The sequence below is a fragment of the Triturus cristatus genome, chromosome 12, assembly GCF_964204655.1.
Source record: "Triturus cristatus chromosome 12, aTriCri1.1, whole genome shotgun sequence".
Taxonomy (NCBI): domain Eukaryota; kingdom Metazoa; phylum Chordata; class Amphibia; order Caudata; family Salamandridae; genus Triturus; species Triturus cristatus.
In genome coordinates this window covers 838,046,497-838,064,259 of record NC_140595.1, presented here as the reverse complement: position 1 = coordinate 838,064,259, position 17,763 = coordinate 838,046,497, and the positions used below count along the sequence as shown (strand labels likewise).

The window sequence follows — 17,763 nt, the reverse complement described above, 5'->3', positions numbered from 1 at the left end:
ATGGAATATTAAGCTTCATCTGACACCAAACTGGACTTGACCCATGGAATATTAAGCTTCATCTGACACCAAAGTGGACTTGACCCATGGTATATTAAGCTTCATCTGACACCAAACTGGACTTGACCCATGGTATATTAAGCTTCATCTGACACCAAACTGGACTTGACCCATGGTATATTAAGCTTCATCTGACACCAAACTGGACTTGACCCATGGTATATTAAGCTTCATCTGACACCAAACTGGACTTGACCCTTGGTATATTAAGCTTCATCTGACACCAAACTGGACTTGACCCATGGTATATTAAGCTTCATCTGACACCAAACTGGACTTGACGCATGGTATATCAAGCTTCATCTGACACCAAACTGGACTTGACCCATGGTATATTAAGCTTCATCTGGCTCCAAACAAGACTTGACCCATGGTATATTAAGCTTCATCTGGCTCCAAACAAGACTTGACCCATGGTATATTAAGCTTCATCTGACACCAAACTGGACTTGACCCATGGTATATTAAGCTTCATCTGACACCAAACTGGACTTGACGCATGGTATATCAAGCTTCATCTGACACCAAACTGGACTTGACCCATGGTATATTAAGCTTCATCTGGCTCCAAACAAGACTTGACCCATGGTATATTAAGCTTCATCTGACACCAAACACCAAACTGGACTTGAGCCATGGAATATTAAGCTTCATCTGACACCAAACTGGACTTGACCCATGGTATATTAAGCTTCATCTGGCTCCAAACAAGACTTGACCCATGGTATATTAAGCTTCATCTGACACCAAACACCAAACAAGACTTGACCCATGGAATATTAAGCTTCATCTGACACCAAAGTGGACTTGACCCATGGTATATTAAGCTTCATCTGACACCAAACTGGACTTGACCCATGGTATATTAAGCTTCATCTGACACCAAACTGGACTTGACCCATGATATATTAAGCTTCATCTGACACCAAACTGGACTTGACCCATGGTATATTAAGCTTCATCTGGCTCCAAACAAGACTTGACCCATGGAATATTAATCTTCATCTGACACCAAAGTGGACTTGACTCATGGTATATTAAGCTTAATCTGACACCAAACTGGACTTGACCCATGGTATATTAAGCTTCATCTGACACCAAACTGGACTTGACCCATGGTATATTAAGCTTCATCTGACACCAAACTGGACTTGACCCTTGGTATATTAAGCTTCATCTGACACCAAAATGGACTTGACCCATGGTATATTAAGCTTCATCTGACACTAAACTGGACTTGACCCATGGAATATTAAGCTTCATCTGACACCAAACTGGACTTGACCCATGGAATATTAAGCTTCATCTGACACCAAAGTGGACTTGACCCTTGGTATATTAAGCTTCATCTGACACCAAACTGGACTTGACCCATGGTATATTAAGCTTCATCTGACACCAAACTGGACTTGACCCATGGTATATTAAGCTTCATCTGACACCAAACTGGACTTGACCCTTGGTATATTAAGCTTCATCTGACACCAAAATGGACTTGACCCATGGTATATTAAGCTTCATCTGACACTAAACTGGACTTGACCCATGGAATATTAAGCTTCATCTGACACCAAAGTGGACTTGACCCGTGGTATATTAAGCTTCATCTGGCACCAATCTGGACTTGACCCATGGTATATTATGCTTCATCTGACTCCAAACTGGACTTGACCCATGGTATATTAAGCTTCATCTGACACCAAACTGGACTTGACCCATGGTATATTAAGCTTCATCTGACACCAAACTGGACTTGACCCATGGTATATTAAGCTTCATCTGACACCAAACTGGACTTGACCCATGGTATATTAAGCTTCATCTGGCTCCAAACAAGACTTGACCCATGGTATATTAAGCTTCATCTGACACCAAAGTGAACTTGACCCATGGTATATTAAGCTTCATCTGACACCAAACTGGATTTGACCCATGGTATATTAAGCTTCATCTGACACCAAACGAGACTTGACCCATGGTATATTAAGCTTCATCTGGCTCCAAACTAGACAATTGTTCTCTATAGCTGGTCAATTGTATATTAAGTTTCATCTGGTTAAAGAGTAGATCTGTGGGATCACAGGCATTCTTCCTAGCTGGTCCAGGGTATGTTAAGGCTCATCTGACCCCAGACTTGATCTGTGGGATGGCAGGCATTCTCTATAGCTGACCCATGGTATGTTAGGCTTCATCTGGCTCTGGACTCCTTGACAGGCGTTCTCTATAGATGACCTATGGTATATTAAGCTTCATGTGACCTCATACTACATCTTTGGAATGACAGGCATTCTCTGTAGCTGGCCCATGGTATATTAAGCTTCATCTAATTCCAGACTAAATTTGTGGGATGACAGGTATTCTCTATAGCTGACTTAAAATAACAGGCTTTTACCAAGCACAACATATGATATATTTGTATTACTCTAAGCTCAATCTATTAAGTATTAAGCTTTCTTTTCACCTGGTCTATGGTAGATTACTCTTTCTCTAGACCTTAACTAAGTTATAATGTCGCAGAACTGGCTGTATACCCGAGGCCACTGGGTATATGCCTGCGAAGTCAATCAACACACCCGACACCTGGGTGCACACTCCATTTGTTCCGTGTTAGGCACAGGGGTATGCTCTTGACAGAATCCTAGATACACGTCACACAAATAACTGAAAGGCAGCAGTATTTATACTGTAATCTACCATTGCCTGTGCTGAATCGTGTTACACACACAGAGCCCATTGTAAATCTACTGGTTCTATTGATAAGGGCAGTACCAAGGAACTTTGGTACCTCGTTCTCCCCATGCCTCCCTTCTATGCCTGCACCTCCCAGGCCTAGGTAGGCCCTGTAGCTCAGGAAAGCGACAGGCCATGCCTATGAAGATTATGTTTTTTAAGGAATAACTGTCCAAAAAATGTCTAAAGAGTTCTTCGTATCTTTAAATGGTTTTCATTTAAGGACACGAGGATTAGAGCCTGATATAAGATGAAAAACAGCCGAGACGTGTGGGAACAGCATTCCAGTCGTAATCATAGCTTAAATCCTAAAACGAAAAGTCTCTGGGGTCATCGGTTGGCCTTGAGATGACCTCTGAAGAGAACCGAGCTGCAGCGAGACACTTCACTAACGAGGAAATCCTGTGCCTGGTGTTGACCTTGGGCTGCAAATATTAGCAGGTCCCTCAAGTGTGCACAGTCCAGAGGTCTTCCGTCATGCTCAGGTACCAAAGTCTGCAAAAACAAAGGCCTCCAATCTAAGACAAACAGTTACTGGCGTAAGCACTGAAGGAAATACAAGTTCTACGTCATAGTAAACAGTTGTTCTCTGACAATACTAATTCTCTAGACCAGACCTATGGTACAAAATGTTTTTTCCATAGTTAATATATGCTATGCCAGGCTTCCTCCAGAGTTGACATCTGATATATGATGCTTTCTCTAGACCTGAACAGTGGTGTGGTAAGCTTTCTCCTGGCCCATGCTTTGATAGGCTGAGCTGGACCATGGGGTGGTGAGCTTTCTCTCGGCCCATGCGTTGACAGGTTGAGCTGTATCATGGTGCGGTAAGCTTTCTCTCGGCCCATGCTTTGATAGGCTGAGCTGGACCATGGGGTGGTAAGCTTTCTCCTGGCCCATGCTTTGACAGGCTGAGCTGGACCACGATGTGGTAAGCTTTCTCCCAGCCCATGCTTAGATAAGCTAAGCTGGACCATGGTGTGGTAAGCTTTCTCCCAGCCCATGCTTTGACAAGCTAAGCTGGACCACGGTGTGGTAAGCTTTCTCCCAGCCCATACTTTGACAAGCTAAGCTGGACCATGGGGTGGTAAGCTTTCTCCCAGCCCATGCTTTGGCAAGCGAAGCTGGACCACGGTGTGGTAAGCTTTCTCCCAGCCCATACTTTGACAAGCTAAGCTGGACCATGGGGTGGTAAGCTTTCTCCCAGCCCATACTTTGGCAAGCGAAGCTGGACCACGGTGTGGTAAGCTTTCTCCCAGCCCATACTTTGACAAGCTAAGCTGGACCATGGGGTGGTAAGCTTTCTCCCAGCCCATACTTTGACAAGCTAAGCTGGACCATGGGGTGGTAAGCTTTCTCCCAGCCCATGCTTTGGCTAGCTAAGCTGGACCATGGGGTGGTAAGTTTTCTCCCGGTCCTTGCTTTGACAGGCTAAGCTGGACCAAGGTGTGGTAAGTTTTCTCCTGGCCCATGCTTTGATACACAGGCTAAGCTGGACCAAGGTGTGGTAAGCTTTCTCCCGGGCCATGCTTTGATTGACAGGCTGAGCTGGACCAAGGTGTGGTAAGCTTTCTCCCGGCCCATGCTTTGACAGGTTAAGCTGGACCACGGTATATTAACCCCCTGACTGCTGGCTGACTCAGCTCCCACAGCTAGGTAGACCAATTGTTTATGATGCTTTCTCCAGCCCTAGAGTATGGTGAAATAAGCATTCTCCATATCGGATCAACCTATGGTACCTTAAACTTCCTGCCAAACCAATCTGTGCTACATTAAGCTTTAAACAGGTGAGAGCTATGACATATTTAAGAAATTTAACAAAGATGCAGCCACATTACATGGAAATGTGCATGCTTTGATTGTTCAACAAACTTTGTGTACGATTATCTTCTTACCGTATGGATGATGCGTCTCTCATTCTCCGTGACGACCTTTGCCCTCACAAACTGCACCGCCTTTCCCTTTCTAGCACAGAACTGGCATTTCACTGTTGAGAGAACCGAAGAGGTTCGCTGGCTCTCGGGTCTACCGCCCCAGGTACTTCAGATGTTAATGCTAAAGGGTGGGTGGTTAGTGACAGGGTCAGGTCTGAGCACTAGACCTATTATCCATACATCACCCTGTGCATCCATTATCAAGGGTGCCTGTCACTTGCAGCAGGTGGCACTTCTGGTACCTCCCAGGTGTGTTACAGGTACAGGCAGAGCTGCCGCTTGGTAATGATGCCTGGCCCCGTCTTAGCCTGCAGCAATGAAGGCAGTCTCACTCCCTGCCAGTGAAGTAAGCCATGCAGTCAGTCCCAAACACTATCACTCTGTGATGAAGCCTGTCAGTCCCTCTCTCTGTCACTTACTCCAGAACTCAGTCTCACACCCAGTCAGTTACTAACCCTACCACTATCTATGGCTGGAGTCAGCCCTATCACTTACTAATGAAGTCAGAGTCGCATTGTGAGTCTTATCCATGACCTCAGTCCCAAGCTTTGCACTTGGTCCAGATGCCAGTCTCCCACAGTCCTGGCGATCAGCAAACATAGCCCCTATTTTTAAAAAAGGTAAACGTGATGACCCTCACTGCTATCGCCCTATTTCATTGTTGGGCTCGATAGTTACAATCGTAGGGAGACTACTCTTGGATAGACTGTCGGAGTGGATTGGAGAGTGCAAAATACACTCAGAGGGGTGGTATGGGCTTCGGTCAGAGGTACGGACAACAGAACAATGCTTACAAGTGCATCTTTTAATATGCAAGGTCTCTGTTGCTCAATCATGTCTCCTACGTCTGGATTTCATGGACCTACCATGTGCCTTTGACACCATCAGTAGATTCCATTCTATTCTAAAGTTCTTGTAGAGCGCGTGTTAGTTACTACACAGCCAGGTTTTCAAGGCCTTACGAGAAGATCGATACTCTGGTCACTCCTACTGGCCGAAGGTCTGGACAAAGACCTGGTGGATTTCTCCAGGTCTTCCACTATGCATCATCAGCCTTAGTTAGATTTGGGGCCAACACCAGTCGGTTTGATCTATTGTGAGTTGAGGGTGTGTTCTTGCCCTGGTCCTATTCCTGCTCTATATCAATGATCTTGAGGGGAGGCGCACATAGAGAAAGGACGGGATATGCCAGTGGTAAAGAACAAACACATACCTGTTCTTCTATACATGGATCATGCCTTCCATGTGGTGTGAACCCCAAACGGACTGAAAAAGTAATAGACGCCTTTATTTGCTTCACAGAAGAGCTGAACCTTAACACTTAACTTAGTAAATTCTTCTATATGTTACATGGATGTAAATAAATAAAGACCCCGCATTTTTTTCAAATCTATGGCCACGCTATTGAAAGGGTTTATCACTTCCCATATCTGGGTGTGACCTTTGATTCTGCATGCACATGAGACACTTGTATGGTAAACAGGAAGCAATGCTATGCACAAGCGGCTGGCTTCTTTTTCAATTTGGTGGCCAATATAGGAAATAAACAGATCACTTCCCTATTGGAAATCTACAATAGAAAATGCTTCCCTGTGATGACCTAGGGTGCTAGTATCTGGGGATGCAGGGAAGTGAGTACCCTACAAGTGGAAGAGAATTCTGTGTCCAGCGCCTTTTGGGCATTTCCCCAGCAGCTCCATTGATGCTACCCATAGGGAAGTTGGTGCTGACTACATGGAGGATCAAATCAAACGGGTTACTCTTTTACTGCGATGTTGCATCTGGGTAAATCAATAGACTTCCTTGAATCAGGACACCCTAGAGGACTGTTTATCCTGTGAGTAGGGTCTGAAGGTCCCTTCCTTAGAGGACAGTTTATCTTGTGAGTAGGGTCGGAGGGTCCTTTAGTTAGAGGACTGTTTATCTTGTGAGTAGGGTCTGAAGGTCCTTTAGTTAGAGGACTGTTTATCTTGTGAGTAGTGTCTGAAGGTCCCTTGGTAAGAGGACTGTATATCTTGTGAGTAGTGTCTGAAGGTCCCTTGGTTAGAGGACTGTTTATCTTGTGAGTAGGGTCTGAAGGTCCCTTGGTTAGAGGACTGTTTATCTTGTGAGTAGGGTCTGAAGGTCCCTTGGTAAGAGGACTGTTTATCTTGTGAGTAGTGTCTGAAGGTCCCTTGGTTAGAGGACTGTTTATCTTGTGAGTAGTGTCTGAAGGTCCCTTGGTAAGAGGACTGTATATCTTGTGAGTAGTGTCTGAAGGTCCCTTGGTTAGAGGACTGTTTATCCTGTGAGTAGTGTCTGAAGGTCCCTTGGTAAGAGGACTGTTTATCCTGTGAGTAGGGTCTGAAGGTCCCTTGGTTAGAGGACGGTTTATCTTGTGAGTAGGGTCTGAAGGTCCCTTGGTTAGAGGACAGTTTATATTGTGAGTAGGGTCTGAAGGTCCTTTTGTTAGAGGACTGTTTATCTTGTGAGTAGGGTCTGAAGGTCCCTTGGTTAGAGGACTGTTTTTCCTGTGAGTAGGGTCTGAAGGTCCCTAAGCTAGAGGACAGTTTATCTTGTGAGTAGGGTCTGGAGGTCGCTTGGTTAGAGGATAGATTATCTTGTGAGTAGGGTCTATAGGTCCCTTGATTAGAGGACTGTTTATCTTGTGAGTAGGGTCTGAAGGTCCTTTAGTTAGAGGACTGTTTATCTTGTGAGTAGGGTCTTAAAGTCCCCTAGTTAGAGGACTGGTTATCTTGTGAGTAGGATCTAATGGCCCCTTGGTTAGAGGACTGTTTATCTTGTGATTAGGGTCTGAAGTTCCCTTGGTTAGAGGACTGTTTATCTTGTGAGTAGGGTCTGATGGTCCCTTGGTTAGAGGACAGTTTATCTTGTGAGTAGGGTCTGAAGGTCCTTTAGTTAGAGGACTGTTTATCTTGTGAGTAGGATCTGATGGCCCCTTGGTTCTCATATATAATACCCAGAACTGACCAATTTGACAGAACTTCCCTTTTCACAAATCACAACGAAATATTGACTGAAGACAAAATCAGCCTAAAAGAGTCCCTCCTGCAAGCGAGAATAAGATAGAGAACTGCGATAGAGCTCCGATGGCATCAAACCGAGATCATGTAATGATTTAGACTACTTTAGGCTTTGAGCCATATCTAGATTTGGCAGCTAACGCTTGGGAATGACAGCCTCTTGCCAGATTTAGATTTGGCTCCATTAGATGAGTAAAAAGCTTCCCTTTGAAGCAATATGACTCTGGGTTCATCTGTAACTGCCCGTGTGATAAATGTTCTCCCCGACTTTACTACATTTCACATTTTTATATAAAATATATGTTGCCTTTTCACGTCTGTTTCTATTTCGGATCTTGAGGAAAATGGCCTTGAGAAGATGTCATTTATTTTAGAATCGCTCTCTCCATGGGGGGCTGCTCTAGAGCAGCTCTGTTTTTAAGATTGTCCCTTCCCCATGGCAAGTCTTGTTTTTAAATGGAAGGTGCTTGGATGAATATTGCAGTGCTTTGTATGTTGGATTCATCGTTGTTTTAAGGATTGTGGATTTAATCATTTATGATGTTCCTTGTGACTATATTTACTTTCATGATTATCGCTTAATATAATTGAATGAAGTATTAAAGAGTAGAGGGAAAGGTAACAACCAATCACTTAGTAATGAAGCCGTCACAACAATCACTTAGTAATGAAGCCGTCACAACAATCACTTAGTAATGAAGCCGTCACAACAATCACATAGTAATGAAGCCGTCACAACAATCACTTAGTAATGAAGCCGTCACAACAATCACATAGTAATGAAGCCGTCACAACAATCACATAGTAATGAAGCCGTCACAACAATCACTTAGTAATGAAGCCATCACAACAATCACTTAGTAATGAAGCCATCACAACAATCACTTAGTAATGAAGCCATCACAACAATCACTTAGTAATGAAGCCATCACAACAATCACTTAGTGAAGCCATCACAACAATCACTTAGTGAAGCCATCACAACAATCACTTAGTGAAGCCATCACAACAATCACTTAGTAAGGAAGCCGTCACAACAATCACTTAGTAATGAAGCCATCACAACAATCACTTAGTGAAGCCATCACAACAATCACTTAGTGAAGCCATCACAACAATCACTTAGTGAAGCCATCACAACAATCACTTAGTAATGAAGCCATCACAACAATCACTTAGTAATGAAGCCATCACAAACGATCACTTAGTAATGAAGCCGTCACAACAATCACTTAGTAATGAAGCCATCACAACAATCACTTAGTAGTGAAGCCATCACAACAATCACTTAGTAATGAAGCCATCACAACAATCACTTAGTAAAGAAGCCATCACAACAATCACTTAGTAATGAAGCCATCACAACAATCACTTAGTAATGAAGTCATCACAACAATCACTTAGTAATGAAGCCATCACAACAATCACTTAGTAATGAAGCCATCACAAACGATCACTTAGTAATGAAGTCATCACAACAATCACTTAGTAATGAAGCCATCACAACCGATCACTTAGTAATGAAAGTCATCACAACCGATCACTTAGTGATGAAGCATCACAACAATCACTTAGTAATGAAGTCATCACAAGCAATCATTTAGTAGTAAAGCCATCACAACAATCAATTAGTGATGAAGACATCACAACAATCACTTAGTATTGAAGCCTTCACAACCAATCACTTAGTAATGAAGCCATCACAACAATCACTTAGTTATGAATTCATCACAACCAATCACTTACTAATGAAGCTTTAACAGCCAATCACATAGTAATGAAGCCATCACAACCAATCACTTAGTAATGAAGCTATCACAACCATTCACTTAGTAATAAAGCCATCACAACCGATCAGTAATAAAGCCATCACAACTAATCACTTAATAATGTGCCTCTCACAACCAATCACTTAGCAATGAAGCGATAACAACCAATCACTTAGAAAAGAAGCCATCACAACCAATCACTCAGTAATAAAGTGATCATAACCAATCACTTAGCAATGAAGCCATCACAACCAATCCCTTAGTAATGAAGCCATCACAACAATCACTTAGTAATGAAGCTCTCACAGCCAATCACATAGTAATGAAGCCATCACAACCAATCACTTAGTAATGAAGCTATCACAACCATTCACTTAGTAATGAAGCCATCACAACAATCACTTAGTAATGAAGCCATCACAACAATCACTTAGTAATGAAGCCATCACAACAATCACTTAGTAATGAAGCCATCACAACAATCACTTAGTGAAGCCATCACAACAATCACTTAGTGAAGCCATCACAACAATCACTTAGTGAAGCCATCACAACAATCACTTAGTAAGGAAGCCGTCACAACAATCACTTAGTAATGAAGCCATCACAACAATCACTTAGTGAAGCCATCACAACAATCACTTAGTGAAGCCATCACAACAATCACTTAGTGAAGCCATCACAACAATCACTTAGTAATGAAGCCATCACAACAATCACTTAGTAATGAAGCCATCACAAACGATCACTTAGTAATGAAGCCGTCACAACAATCACTTAGTAATGAAGCCATCACAACAATCACTTAGTAGTGAAGCCATCACAACAATCACTTAGTAATGAAGCCATCACAACAATCACTTAGTAAAGAAGCCATCACAACAATCACTTAGTAATGAAGCCATCACAACAATCACTTAGTAATGAAGTCATCACAACAATCACTTAGTAATGAAGCCATCACAACAATCACTTAGTAATGAAGCCATCACAAACGATCACTTAGTAATGAAGTCATCACAACAATCACTTAGTAATGAAGCCATCACAACCGATCACTTAGTAATGAAAGTCATCACAACCGATCACTTAGTGATGAAGCATCACAACAATCACTTAGTAATGAAGTCATCACAAGCAATCATTTAGTAGTAAAGCCATCACAACAATCAATTAGTGATGAAGACATCACAACAATCACTTAGTATTGAAGCCTTCACAACCAATCACTTAGTAATGAAGCCATCACAACAATCACTTAGTTATGAATTCATCACAACCAATCACTTACTAATGAAGCTTTAACAGCCAATCACATAGTAATGAAGCCATCACAACCAATCACCTAGTAATGAAGCTATCACAACCATTCACTTAGTAATAAAGCCATCACAACCGATCAGTAATAAAGCCATCACAACTAATCACTTAATAATGTGCCTCTCACAACCAATCACTTAGCAATGAAGCGATAACAACCAATCACTTAGAAAAGAAGCCATCACAACCAATCACTCAGTAATAAAGTGATCATAACCAATCACTTAGCAATGAAGCCATCACAACCAATCCCTTAGTAATGAAGCCATCACAACAATCACTTAGTAATGAAGCTCTCACAGCCAATCACATAGTAATGAAGCCATCACAACCAATCACTTAGTAATGAAGCTATCACAACCATTCACTTAGTAATAAAGCCATCACAACCGATCAGTAATAAAGCCATCACAACTAATCACTTAATAATGTGCCTCTCACAACCAATCACTTAGCAATGAAGCGATAACAACCAATCACTTAGAAAAGAAGCCATCACAACCAATCACTCAGTAATAAAGTGATCATAACCAATCACTTAGCAATGAAGCCATCACAACCAATCCCTTAGTAATGAAGCCATCACAACAATCACTTAGTAATGAAGCTCTCACAACCAATCACTTAGTAATAAAGCTCTCACAACCAATCACTTAGTAATGAAGCCATCACAACCAATCACTTAGTAATATAGCCATCACAACCAATCACTTAGTAATGAAGCCATCACAACCAATCACTTAGTAATGAAGCCATCACAACCAATAATGAAGCCATCACAACCAATCACTTAGTAATGAAGCGCTCACAACCAATCACTTAGTAATGAAGCCATCACAACTGATCACTTAGTAATGAAGCAATCACATCCATCGCAACGATCACTTAGTAATGAATCCATAACAACCAATCACTTAGTAATGAAGTCATCACAAGAAATCACTTAGTAATGAAGCCATCACAAACGATCACTTAGTAATGAAGTCATCACAACCAATCACTTAGTGATGAAGCCATCCCAACAATCACTTAGTATTGAAGCCATCACAACAATCACTTAGTAATAAAGTCATCACAAGCAATCACTTAGTGATGAAGCCATCACAACAATCACTTAGTATTGAAGCCATCACAACAATCACTTAGTTATGAATCCATCACAACCAATCACTTAGTAATGAAGCTTTTACAGCCAATTACATAGTAATGAAGCCATCACAACCCATCAGTAATAAAGCCATCACAACTAATAACTCAATAATGTGCCTCTCACAACCAATCACTTAGAAAAGAAGCCATCACAACCAATCACTTAGAAAAGAAGCCATCACAACCAATCACTTAGCAATGAAGCGATAACAACCAATCACTTAGAAAAGAAGCCACCACAACCAATCACTTAGCAATGAAGCGATAACAACCAATCACTTAGAAAAGAAGCCACCACAACCAATCACTTAGCAATGAAGCGATAACAACCAATCACTTAGAAAAGAAGCCACCACAACCAATCACTTAGTAATGAAGCGATAACAACCAATCACTTAGTAATGAAGCCAGCCTCCCTCCCTATCGCCTGGTGATGGAGACAGTTCTGAGCTGTGGCGTGGCATTAGCCCCTACGCTGGCCTCTGGCGGGCCACTTGCCTAGTGGAGCAGTCTGACCGCTTAGAACTATTGCTGCGGCAACAGCTTTCAGAGCAGGGGTGCTGCCATCAGTGTTACAGCACTGAAACCATTGGCATAGTGAAAAATCCAAGCGTCACACACAGAAGTGCAAGAAATAAGCCCCGCCCCTTCTGCAGGAGAGTGGCTAGGGTGTGGTATGTAGCTGGTGGTGCATTCTGGAACACACTCATTGACAGACAGTACAGTTTACATTGAAATGACCGCACAGTCTGCACAGACATGCAGCTTTACTGATAAAACTGTATATTGTACAAACATCAGTGTGTGGAAATCGGGTTCGGCGAATGATTACCGTTGGACATCCATAAGTATAGTCTTTTGATTTGTTTTGGTCCTATTAAAAAAATGTTTTTTCCATGACACCTCAGAATTGTAAAAATTGCCTACTTTGTTATTTGCTAACATCTAATATATTTTAAAATCTTTGTGCTGTTCATTTACAGATATTTAACTTTTGGTGTGTTTTAGATTTGTTTTACATCCTACCTCCTTTCCTTTCACACTTCCTGCACCTCAGGACAATTTTCAGATAGTTCACTATACACAATCCTCTATCTTTGCAGTCAGAGAAGGAAGAGTAAACCCCAATCTCATGTTAAAAGAATAAGCAGCCATGTGTCAGAAGACACAGCCTGACATTTGACGTCTGTCTTTGAAAGCACAGTAAATGTGACAAGATAAAGACAAAATGCAAAGAAATCTTTATTGCGCACTCACCTTCTGAGCTCCAACATGGTTATTTCTGGGGGTTCTGCAGCATCTCTTCTTGCCGCACCTACCCTCAGATCTTGTGACAGATCTGAGTGTAGATCGCCTGGGCAGGACAACTCCCTCCCACTTCAGCACATAAAGCGAGGCTGACGTCACACCCGCTCAGCATCAGCATACCTTCCCAGGTGACAGTGCGCTATACAAATCCTCATAACATATCACGGAGTCACACTATTACGCTTTCTCCAAACCCCGTCACATTGAAATGAAGCCAGTCTCAGCTTCATCCACTCTGTTACTAGGCAGATCCAAGCCCCACTAACTCACTGTGGAGCTGGTATAACTGCCTTACACCTAAAAAGAAATTAGTAATTATATTAAGTCCCATAATCGATCAGGCGCCATTGCATTTACGTCTACATAAACCTTATTGCAGTTACGTATGATAATTAAAATATTCCACCTTCTTACTTTTTATCTAGAGTTCACAGCCAGCAGCAAAACAAGAAGAAATATTCGATACTGTGTATGAAAATCTATGAGCGAACCAAAGACTGCACCTAAGTCGTGTCCTCGATCTGTGGCCTCAACGCATCATCCATTGGCAACTATGGTCTTGTGCCCTTCCCAACATGGCTGCTACAGGATGACACTGTCAAACAAACAACAGAAGATAGAACCAGGTTATAATCTTGCAAAACAACTCTATACATCTTGCACTGTGTTCCAGGGTGAGACTGGCCTATATCGGGCAATCCGTACCTGCCCGAAGGGCTGGTCTGACAGCTCAGTTTGTGGGACTGTTTTTTTTGTTGCTGTTTGTGGGCCTGTTTTATGGTCTGGTGGGTCAATATTTACTATTGCTTTTTATAATGTTACCACAAACATTGCCTGCTACAAGCACTTGTGCATACTGCCCGCCATGCATTCCAAAATATCTATAAAGCATGTCATGGCAGGCTCAAAACTGCCCCGATTTCTAAATATGGACCACTTTTTTTTTAGCTGATTGATTCACTCAAGGGGCCACTTTTATTTTGGTTCCCAGGACCCTGCTGTCTTCTCCCATCTTGACCTTCATAAACACAAGGTCCCTCAGTCCTCCTGAATTGTGCCTTTGAGATGTTCAACTGAGTAGATGTTTCAACAGCTCTTCCCAGATTGCTACACAGCAGACGCAACATGAACTGAATCCTGATCTTGGTTGATCAATAAAGACAGAGTTTCCAACATGCCTCCCATTGTGAACTGATTATTGTATCTGAAGTGCCTGGGACCTAACCCGCCTGCTCATGATAACTGTAGTTGGTGTACATTCAACTTGTTTTCCTCCACTCCGGAAACATGGGAAGACGTCTTCTAACTTGTCACTAACTTCAAGGGATTGTGCGTTGTCTCAGGTGCAGAAGAATCGGAAAGAGATGCGGAGCAGAGGCAAAGATCCCAGCTGTGGGACCAGGAGACCCACTGCTCTCACCTCTGGAATCCACTGGATTCTTGGAGCATTCGGTATCAACACAGGCCCAGCCTGCCGCTTTGCCTTACAAGTTGGCTAAGAGAAAAGTAGAACTATGAAAGGAATCTACTTTTCCAAACTCTGAAATGAACCCCAAAGCAGCAAAGCAAATGTATGCATTACTAAGAATAGGAGAAGCAATGAATCCTTTTCATCATGTATCCAACCCACGTACAAACATCTACTCATAACATGGAATGTACAATATGCGCGTTGCACACATATATAGTAATGAGTACCATTTATATAGCAAAGTACGCAACAGAACAGTCTCTTTGTACCTAATACTCAATGTTAATTATACTCATGTCAATGGCCCTTACTTCATCAATCTGAGAGAAGTTAGAGTTCAGTCGCCCACAGGTCATGTTATGTTCAGAAGTGTATAGTGCCTAAGGCTACTCTCCATGGAAAAGGAAGAGAAAGGCAATGGCGGGCAAAAAAGAAAGGGATCTGATGGGATAAACGTGGAAGAGAATGGTCCAAGTGCTTAAAAAGTCAGTAAACGCATACTTCATGAGACCACCAGCCAGGAGACTTCACAGCTTCCGTAGTTGACTCGAACAAGGGCTGGGAATATAGAACCTGCTCCAATAGGAAGAAAGGAATGGCGCAGACAGCTGCTCTGGCGCACACTACGAATTCTAGGGCACGAGGTGGGGTAAGCACAACCACAATAGACAACAGGAACTTGGGAAACAGGGAACACAACTAATTTAGGTGCATAAAATACAACATACTACTTCCCTTGACACAGTAACAAAAAACTAACAACAAAAATCAGAATTAGCAATGCATTATAGAGCAGGAAGGAGGCAGTGTCAAAAATAAACGTAAGTGACCAGGTCTTCTGATAACTCTTCTAGTTTTCCCATATTGGACCTCTTCACCTTGGTTGAACCAGACTGGCAAAGCAACCCTATGACCTAAAGAACTTCTGGATTCACATGACAAGTCTTGTCCAGTGACAGATAAATCTTGTGAAGAAGAAGAAACTCTCAATGATGGAAAGTGCTAATAAAGCACATCAGAGTCTTCTATGTCACCATTTGTTGTGGAAGAAACCAGTCCATCAACCAAAGCCTCTCTACTCTACTCCACCACTTTCCATCATCTAACAACACAACAGAAGATCTTGTACTTTTTACAACTTTCCGTGGAAACAGAAACTTCGAACTGGTCTTCGGTCTAAAAACAGGACATTTTACTCTAACACTATCTCCTACCTTGATCTTGGAACCAAGCTTGTAACCATGCTCTCTTCTCCTCTTGTTTCACCAAAACCTTGCTCTGAGAGTGCTCATTCCTATATGTGTCAGTGGTTTCTTTATTGTGCTGAGTCAGCCAGACAGGGTTTATGTCTGAGGAAGGATTCCTACTATTCCTGAGTAGGACGGATGGTGAGTACCCTGTAGTGCTATGTGGTGTTAGGTGGGATTTCTGCATGTTTCTGTAATAAAGGTATTGATATTGTTCCCACATCAACATACAGTTTGTGCTGCTTTGCTAAGAATTCTGATTATCCTTTCCACTAAACAGTTTGATTTGAGAGAATAAAATGTTGTACTTCGAAAGAATTGGTGTCATCTAGACAAATATGTACTGCATGCTCTCCAGTATCTGAAATAATGGGTTTGGAGACAACTTCCCAACAAATACACTCATTCAAAAACTCCAACACTGTTTCAGTATTAAGTGACCTCACAAACTTAAATTCAACCCATTTAGAGTAATAATCAACTATAACAATTAAATATTTTCATTTATTTTTAAATAGTTAAGTGGGCATAAAAAATCAATACCTAAAAGTCTCTGTTGGGAGTAGGACAAGAAAGAATGGGGTATGAGAGGAGAAAAGGTGACAGGTGACCCCCATTTTAAAAAAACGACGGTGGACCTCTCAGACCCAAACAACTTCCGCCCAATCTCTACGATCCCGACACTAACAAAGCTCCTTGAGAAACGTGTACATGTTCAACAGTGCAACTATAATGACCAAGTCAGTCTCTTAGATCAATACTATCTGGCTTCCGCCATGGCCACAGCACTGAATCAGTGCTCATACACTTAGTTGATGATGCACTAAAAATGTTGGATCAGAACGAATCCTGCCTTCTCGTCCTCCTTCAATGCTGTCAAACATGGCAGCATGCTCGATCTAGAGAAATGTAGGATGGGACTTTCAGGGACCGTTGTTAACTGGTTTACCACTTTTTTCCAGAACAGAACTCAAAGAATCAAGGTCAACATGTCCCTACCCAACCCCACACAGATCACTTTAGGGGTCCCTCAGGGGTCTTCGCTCTCACCCACTCTCTTTAACTTATTCATGGAACCTCTAACCATTTGTTAAATTTATCTAACATCCACTATTGCATGGACGCAGATGATACCCAACTTTACTTAAAAATCTCTTCCCCCGAATATATTAGGTCTCCTAACTCTACCTTGCAAAAAACACAAAACTGGCTGACTGGCAACCACCTCAAACTAAACGCTCTCAAAACAGAATTCCTTCTAATTTCCCCAATCAAACATGCACCAGACATCGCAGAATGAATAAAACAAGTAACAGCACTGAATTGTGTTCCACGCGTTATTGTAAAAAATATTGGTTGGGAATAACGCTGGACAAGAATCTGAACATGCAGGAGTACATCAGCACTACCACCAAAGGAGTGAACTTCCACATGAACATCTTAAGAAAAATAAAACCTTTCCTACCCCCGGATGACCTCAAGTCTGCTGTTCAAGCTCTAGTGATTCCCAGGTTGGACTATGGGAGTGTAACCCTATGCGGCCTACCCAGAGGTAAGCTGGCGCCACTAAGGGCCTCCCTTAATTCTGCTGCTAGGCTCACTACAAGATCTAAAAGAAACAACCACTTCACTCCTGACTTGAAATCTCTTAACTGGCTTCCATATGAAGCAAAGATTCATTTGAAAATTGCCTGCATGACCCATAAAGTCCTTCGTTTTAACACTCCAAGATACCTTGCACAACAACCAGAG

At 42.2% G+C, this 17,763-nt stretch overlaps 1 protein-coding gene across 2 annotated transcripts in view; it reads left to right on the top strand.

Moving 5' to 3' along the window:
* Positions 1-16,326, top strand: part of NFAM1 (NFAT activating protein with ITAM motif 1) — a 150,272-nt gene extending 133,946 nt beyond the window's left edge. For both annotated transcript variants that reach the window (XM_085637367.1, XM_085637368.1), the window contains one exon: positions 13,719-16,326. In XM_085637367.1, coding sequence (XP_085493493.1) covers positions 13,719-13,778 — 60 coding nt within the window. In that variant the 3' untranslated portion in view covers positions 13,779-16,326. The remainder of the gene's footprint in view (positions 1-13,718) is intronic.
* Positions 16,327-17,763: the final 1,437 nt, after the last annotated feature.